The sequence below is a fragment of the Podarcis gaigeae genome (genome assembly GCF_964106915.1).
Source record: "Podarcis gaigeae genome assembly, chromosome: 10".
NCBI lineage: Eukaryota > Metazoa > Chordata > Lepidosauria > Squamata > Lacertidae > Podarcis > Podarcis gaigeae.
The window spans coordinates 14,912,090-14,920,178 of NC_139686.1; the positions used below are offsets into that span (position 1 = coordinate 14,912,090).

Sequence of the window (8,089 nt, forward strand, 5' to 3'; positions counted from 1 at the left end):
CAAGCTTGTTTTCTCCTGCTCCAGAGGCTAGGGCCCCAACCAATGAATTCAAGTTACAAGAAAGGAGATTCTGACTAAATAGCAGGAAGACCTTTCTGACAGTAAGAAGGATTCAGCAGTGGAACAGTCTTCCACGAGAGGTGGTGGACTTTCCTTCCTTGGAGATTTGTAAGAAGAGGTTGGACTAATTTGTGGAGAATTGGCCTATCAAAGAGTATTGGTGAAAAAGAACCTCCATATTCAAAGGCAGGACAACCCTAATGAATTAAGAGGCATAATACACCTGAAAAGTAGAAGTACAAGATAGACATCAATAGCCTTGCCCTCCATGAATTTGTCTAAGCCTCTTTTAAAGCCAGCCAATTTGGTGTCCTACAGTGCCTCCTGTGTGATTGAGTTTCACAGTTTAACTATACACTGTGTGAAAAAGCACTTCATTTTATCTATTCTGAATTTTCCAACATTCAGCTTCATTGGATTAATGAATTATTGCATCATAGTTTGTTTTTTTAAAACAACAACAACAACAAAAAAAACTTTGAGGTTTTGGTAATGAAAGCTTATCTGCCATTATGATTCATCTGATTAAGAAACCCCTGACAAGCTTCTGAGAAACTCCCGAAGTTCTCCAAAGTATAATTTGAAAGTTAGTGAATCATATGAAACAAGAAAGTGTTTGAGATATAGGCTCCTGACTCCTGAATATATTCCATTGAGGAAACGGACTCCAGCTATAAAGAGGGATATTACAATATGGCCAGCTGAAGCATCCCAACAACTACAAGACTGTTTTCATGACACCGACTGGGAGATATTTGCCCAGCAGGATCTAGAGACTCATACTGAGCAAGTGTTGGACTATATCAGGTTCTGCACTGACAATGTAACACAGAGGCGCCGGATAAAGATCTACCCAAACAGGAAGCCCTGGATGACAAGGGAGGTCCAGGGGTTGCTAAAGGCAAGAAATACTGCTTTCAGAAGTGGAGATAAGTCGTTGTACAGCTTAGCTAGAGCGGATCTAAAGAGAGGTATCCGTGTAGCAAAGGAGGCGTATAGACAGCGGCTGGAGAATCATCTACAAAGCAACAACACCAGGCAGGTGTGGCAAGGCGTACAAGAATTAACAGGGTATAAATTCAATGATTCCCTGGCAGACGAGGGAGGGGCATCCCTCGCAGAGGATCTGAATGCCTTTTTTGCCCGTTTTGAAGTAACATCTGCAGCAACACCTGCTGAGGCTTTACCACCACCACTCCCTGTGAAGGCTTTGCCACCATCACCACCATCGTCATCATCAGTACAAAGGAATGTGGTAGTCTCTGTGGAAAAAGAAGAGATGAGGAAGGTGCTGAAGGGAATCAACCCAAGGAAGGCCACAGGGCCAGATGGGGTAGCTGGAAGGGTACTGAGAGACTGTGCAGATCAACTAGCAGGAGTTTTCACTGGGATTTTAAATCGATCCCTAGCACAGGCTATTGTTCCATCCTGCCTAAAGTCCTCTACTATTGTTCCAATAGCAAAAAAATCTAACCCGGAAGATCTGAATGACTTTCGTCCAGTAGCACTCACACCTATAATCATGAAGTGCTTTGAAAAGCTGGTACGAAATTATGTCATTGCCTGTTTACCAGAGGGACTGGACACATTCCAATTTGCTTATAAAATGAAAAGATCGACAGAGGACGCTGTGGCGATTGCCCTCCATGCCGTTCTTTGGAGCATTTGGAGCAGCGGGGGGAGGGGGTTATGCCAGACTGTTTTTTTTAGATTTCAGCTCGGCATTTAATACCATTCTACCACAACGTCTGGTGTCTAAACTGGAAGATCTGGGGCTCCCGTTATCACTTTGTGGGTGGATATCGGCCTTTCTGTCGGACCGCACCCAGAGGGTTCGGTTGGGCCCTTATACCTCTAATACACTTAAGACTAACACAGGAACACCACAGGGATGTGTACTTAGTCCGCTCCTTTATATTCTCTACACGTACGATTGTGTCGCTGCTCACCCTAGTAATAGGGTTGTCAAATTTGCAGATGACACAACCATGATTGGGCTCATCTCTGAAAGGGAGGGTGAAACGGACTATAGAGATGAGGTGGAGCGGCTGACAGAGTGGTACAGAGCTAACAACTTGCTCATAAATACAAGGAAGACAAAGGAGCTTGTGGTGGACTTCTGGAGACAGAAGAGCAATGTCCTGCCACTTCTGATTGATGGGGTCTGTGTGGAGAGGGTAACAACGTTCAGATTTTTGGGTATTGAATTACAAGAGGATCTGTCCTGGAGTGTCAACACAAGGGGGCTTGTGAAGAAGGCGCAGCAGAGACTGTACTTTTTAAGAATCCTAAGGAAAAACCATCTTCCGCAGAAACTGCTGCTTGCCTTCTATCACTGTGCCATTGAGAGTGTGCTCACTTATGGCTTATGTGTGTGGTACGGAAGCTGTACTACCCAGGACAGGGTGGGGTTGTGCAGAGTTGTTAAGGCAGCAGAGAGCATTGTTGGCTGCCCACTCTCCACCTTAGAGCAGATTTATGCCACAAGGTGCCATAGGAAGGCACTGGACATAGTAAAAGATCCATCGCATCCTGGTCACTGTCTCTTCGAGCTCCTGCCGTCGGGACGGAGATACAGGACGATGATGACAAGAACGAGCCGTCTCAAGAACAGCTTCTTCTCCAGAGCGATCTCGGCCCTGAATGGGAAACCTGGACTTTGAAAGTCATCTAATCTTCCTTGCTGTATTATATTATATTGTTTTAATTAGTGTTTTTATAGTTGTTCTGATTTTGAGTGGAGTGCCCTATCTGGGTGGATGGAGCAGCCAAGTAATTTCGTTGTCCCTGAGAGGGGGCAATGACAATAAAGATATTATTATTATTATTATTATTATTATTATTATTATTATTATTATTATTATTATCACCCAAGCACTCTGGGAGGTCTATGCCTATACATTTTGTGTTATACAATATTGGTCCTGGACAACTCTGTGTTCTGCTGATTTTATAACATCTTATTTTTATATTTATGGTAAAGTGAATCTTTTCTAAAGCATTTAAATCATATATACTTATGGATGTTTTTCCTCCTTCCGCAGCAGATAATGGATGGCTCCTGTTGTTGACAGTGGGAGAAAGATTGAACACTATATAGGGATCCATGCTATAGCAATCTTCTTAGTAGGGCTAATGGTTGTAATTCTGAAAATCTCAAGAGACTTAAAGAGGATGACACCGTGGAGTGCTGTAGTATTTATTTATGTGGCATTTTCAAAGCTCTCATCCCAGGGTTGAATTGGACTGTGAAATTTCACCGTTTGTAGTCCAGAGGTTGCTGGACTACAACTCCCATCACTTCTGACCATGGCCAAGTTGGCTGGGGTTGTATCATGTGAAATTTGTAAATTCAGAAATTCAGAGTGCCCTCCATCATTTGATGCTGGGGCTGTCTACCCTCATACTATAGCCACACTAGCAATATTGTTGTTATAAAATAATGATGATGGGTTGTCTCCCATGCTCATCCTACTTAGAGTAGACCTACTTAGAGTTATTCTGAGTAATTCTTACCTGGATACAATCCCATGTTGTTGTTGCAACAAGAGCAAAAACAGAAAAAGGTAGAGTGAATCAATTTCAGCGCAGTAAAAGGTAAAGATAAAGGTACCACTGACTGTTAGGTCCAGTCGCAGATGACTCTGAGGTTGCACGCTCATCTCACTCTATAGGCCGAGGGAGCCGGCGTTTGTCCGCAGATAGCTTCCAGGTCATGTGGCCAGCATGACTAAGCCACTTCTGGAGAACCAGAGCAGTGCACGGAAATGCCGTTTACCTTCCCGCCAGAGCGGTACCTATTTATCTACTTGCACTTTGATGTGCTTTCGAACTGCTAGGTTGGGAAGAACTGGGACCCATCAACGGGAGCTCACCCCGTCATGGGGATTCGAACTGCTGACCTTCTGATTGGCAATCCCTGGAGTCTCCACTCGCCTGTGGGTTTTTTTGGGGGGTGGGGTGGGGTGGGGGGGGGACGCCTAGCCCTGGTGCTCACCCCCAAAGCCCTAGCAGCCTGGACCGTGTCATCTTTTATTCAGACAACACGGAGCGTGCTGCCATTCCACACTAGTTCTCTTTAAGTGTGTGGAGTGAAAATGTGTAGACAGAAAAAGGGGAGTGGGCAGACAAGCAGGCACCTTGAGTTCAGCATCTCCAGAGGCACCAGCACCACTTCAGATCTTCCAACAGTGAAAGGAGATGTCTCAAAGTGGATTCTTGTGGGAACGTATCTCTGTAATTTGAGCAATTCATTCATGCTGGTGGTTGATTTCCTTTATGCAGATTATCAGTGGTTGCCAGCTGCCACCAAGCAACCTATCTAAGAGTAACAAGGCTGATCCTGTAGTCAAGATAGAGATTCATGGAGTTCCTGGAGATATGAATAAACAGCAGACTTCTGTCATAAAGAACAATGGTAAGTCTAACACACCATGAACTTGGGTAAGATGTTCAGCGGAGCTCTGTTCAAAAAGGCATGTCCAACAACTAGATTTCCCCTCCTGTTTCTTGCAGCTTTGAATCCTAGATGGAATGAAACATTCACGTTTAACATCAATGTTCCCGATCTTGCCTTAATACGCTTTGTCTTAGAAGATCAAATGGCACTAACTGCAAATGACTTCCTCGGTCAATTTACCTTGCCAGTTATGAGCCTGAATAAAGGTAAGATTAAGCAGGGATGGGAGGAGTCAGCATGCACACACACAATATTTGTGCATGCATGGGTCTCCCCGTTCATTGTGGAGTTTGAGACAATTTTGCACTGTGCTGATACAGCTGCCCTGTTGCTGGAGTGGCTACAGAGCCCTAGATTGGGGTGAAATAACTTACAGTTTTGTTCAGAGGAATTAAATTAGCCAAATCAGCCACAGACAAAGGCAGCCTTTAAATCAATATAGTCATTTTAGGAGAATTTAAAAGTTTGTGCGATAGAAATCCATCAAACGGGTTCATACTTGTTTTGTAGCTACAATATTTATTTATTTATTAAAAAAAACTCCCACATAAAATCAGTTTATAAAATATTTCTTTGAGTTTAATATTATATCCACAACCCAATGAAATATCCATAGAATTATTAAGCTGTATTTCAGGCTACATGAATCGTCTTGAAATATTTAGTCTCTAACAAGACAACAAAGTCTATGTGCTGTCAGACTAAATCTAGCAATGCTATTATGGAAGAGGAAGATGTCTGTTTATCAATATCAAGGCACAGGAAAACCACAAATAAAAATGCATGCAAATCTACCAGTATGAAGTTAGCAGTACAAAATAAAGAGAGATTATTACTTTAAATGGCATACAAGGATGATTTTCTGGGAAAGCTAAAGTAAATCTCTACTGTCAAGAGTGCCAAAAGAAACGAAGAAGCAAAATAGTTAGACAACTTTCTTTTTTATTTTGCAAGATCAAAAGAACTTTTCCTTCTATGACAGAAGCAGTGAACATTTTTCAGCTTGAGGGCCATATTCCCTCCTGGGCAACCTTCCAGGGGCCACATGGATGCAAATTTGACCTTATGTGGTCAGCTAGTTTCTACAATGGACCTTGTCCATTCAGACCAGCAAGAGGCATTGTGAGTGTTTAAGAACACATTGCAGCCAGGCAAAAGCACCTGGGAGGCAAACAGGGCCACTGAGGAGTGTGGATTGAGGAGAGTTCCAAGGACCAGAGAGAGAGACCTGGAGGGTCAGCTTTGGCCCTTGTGATGACCCCCACCCCAGAACCATACACTCACCTCTCTCTCTCTCCTTCAGGCAAGCAGAAGGCTCCTTCAGAAGATACGTTTCAAGCATTCAATGGGGTTACAAAACAGGGCCACTGGGAGCTGTGTCTGCAGAGCGTGTGTGGCCTGGGGAGAATTGGAGGGCCAGATCTCCATATTATCCAATACTCTGTGTGTTCTGCAGGGGACACATAGGTCTCTTAAGAAGCAATCATAGTTGCTGGGAGTGTGGCCAATAAGAATAAGTATAATTTATTATTTATACCCCTCCCATCTGACTGGGTCTCCCCAGCCACTCTGGGTGGCTTCCAACCAAATATCAAAAACAATATGGTGTCAGACATTATAAACTTTCCTACTTCAGGTGTCTTTTAAAAGTAAAATAGTTGTTTATTGTCTTGACATCTGCTGGAAGGGCGTTCCACGGTCCTACCAAGAAGGCCCTTTGCCTGGTTCCCTGTAACCTCACTTCTCGCAGTGAGGGAACCGCCAGAAGGCCCTTGGTGCTGGATCTCAGTGTCCGGGCAGAATGATGGCGGTGGAGACGCTCCTTCAGCTATACAGGACCAAGGCCATTTAGGGCCTTAAAGGTCAGTGCCAACACTTTGAATTGTGCTCGGAAACGTACTGGGAGTCAATGAAGATCTTTCAGGACCGGTGTTATATGGTTTCGGTGGCCACTCCCAGCCACCAGTCTAGCTGCCGCATTCTGGATTAATTGCAATTTCCGAGTCACCTTCAAAGGTAGCCCCACGTAGAGCATAGGCCAAAGGGCTGTAGGATGCTGACGGTCCACACCCCTACCATGGGCAGAGCAGGAAGTCCATGGGTGGAGGCCTCTCTAGTGTGGCAGAGTAGGAAGTCCGTACATGGAGGCCTCTCAGAGCTCTCCACTGACATTTCTCATCTAGCAGTGATCCACAGGGCCAGAAAATGGGGTGTGCCATGGGGTGGCAGAGAGAAAAAGCAAATTCTCCACTGGGTATACCCAATTTTTTTGACCAAGCTGCATTAACTCTCTGGAAGAACCTGGTCTCTTGCTTTTCCACATAGGTAGTTCCCCAAGGATTGTATGAACATGGGGACTTCCGGAGGCGGCGCGAACGGCAATGGCGGTCCTTTCTCCTTTGTGAGGAGGAAGCTCCGCAGAAAAAGGGTCGTCCGTTACGGCGAAACGGAGACCCGCTTTGGAGACCCACAGGCAGCAAGAGCCTGTGGTCCTGAGACTCGGCGGGCACCAGGAGCGACCCCCAAATCGCTGAAGGAACCCCGTAAGGGGCTCTGGATCGGTGGAGGGGGCTGCGGTGCTGTGAGTCGGTTCACGATCTGCGGAGTGAAGCCGCGCTGCTGCTGCCGGTGAGCGCTGACCTCTTTTCCTGCAAAATTGGAGTTGAAAAAACTACAACCCGTGAGTAAGGATCATATTTTATTGGAGATTTGAATTTAAACTGAATTTGGCCGAAAGCGGAGAGACGAAAAGCAGGAAGTCCGTCTTCCGCTCCCACTGAATATCAAAGCAAAGAGCTGGAGAGTGAAGGTAAAGAGAGACTTTTTGAGCTACTTGATTTGAGCACCCATTGAACTTTATATCAAGTGGATTTAGAGCTGTGAATGGTGGATTTTTTGTTTCTTATTGGCATGGTGACATCTTCTTCTTATGGGATTTACATTATAAGCAAGAAACCCAGGTGCTGGAGCTGCCTGTGCTACTGAACTGTCAGTCTGCTGACATGGTTACTTTGAATCTGAACTTTGAAACAATCTGAGAACCTGCTATTTTGAAACATTGAGAATACCAGCTAGCACTATTTGAAACACTGTCACTGTTTAACAGCAAATTCTGACTCTGCTGGGAATTATTTGTGAGGGCTTTGGACTTTGAATTTCAAATAGTTATTAATTGTATTGGACTGAATTTTATTTCTTCCTCAAAACTATTACAAACTCCCCCTAGAGGATTTGGAATTTACAACAGAGACTTTTATTTTACTTTCTATTTCCCGGCCTCCTGTATGACTGTTACCATCTGGGCCGTTGCTTTCTCATGGGAACTCAGCCTGACCTTGACTTTTAGATAACTTTGGAATGAGTGGCGCAAAAAGAAAGGGGGGACCAAGAACCAGACAAACAACTCTAACAACTGTAACTGCAGCCTCACAGGCACGCAGATCATCTGTGCCTACTTTACCATCTGAGGAAAAAGCTGCCTCTCTGCCACAGGCAGGGGAGGAAGAAACTGAGGAATTACAATTAGAAGAGATGGCCTCAGGAGCATCTGGCTCTGTTCTAGAAAGAATC

The 8,089-nt window shown here is 44.6% G+C and overlaps 1 protein-coding gene across 2 annotated transcripts in view; it reads left to right on the top strand.

Annotated features, from left to right (window-relative positions):
- The window catches only part of LOC310825998 (1-phosphatidylinositol 4,5-bisphosphate phosphodiesterase zeta-1-like), a 57,245-nt gene that overhangs the window by 44,008 nt on the left and 5,148 nt on the right, over positions 1–8,089 (top strand). The window contains exons 11-12 of one of the 2 annotated variants that reach the window (XR_014555596.1): positions 4,345–4,477; positions 4,576–6,861. Coding sequence is in view for 1 of the 2 variants with exons in the window: in XM_083700323.1 (XP_083556449.1) it covers positions 4,345–4,477; positions 4,576–4,725 (283 nt within the window). In the remaining variant the exon portion in view is untranslated. The remainder of the gene's footprint in view (positions 1–4,344; positions 4,478–4,575; positions 6,862–8,089) is intronic. The other variant, XM_083700323.1, reaches the window with a different exon arrangement.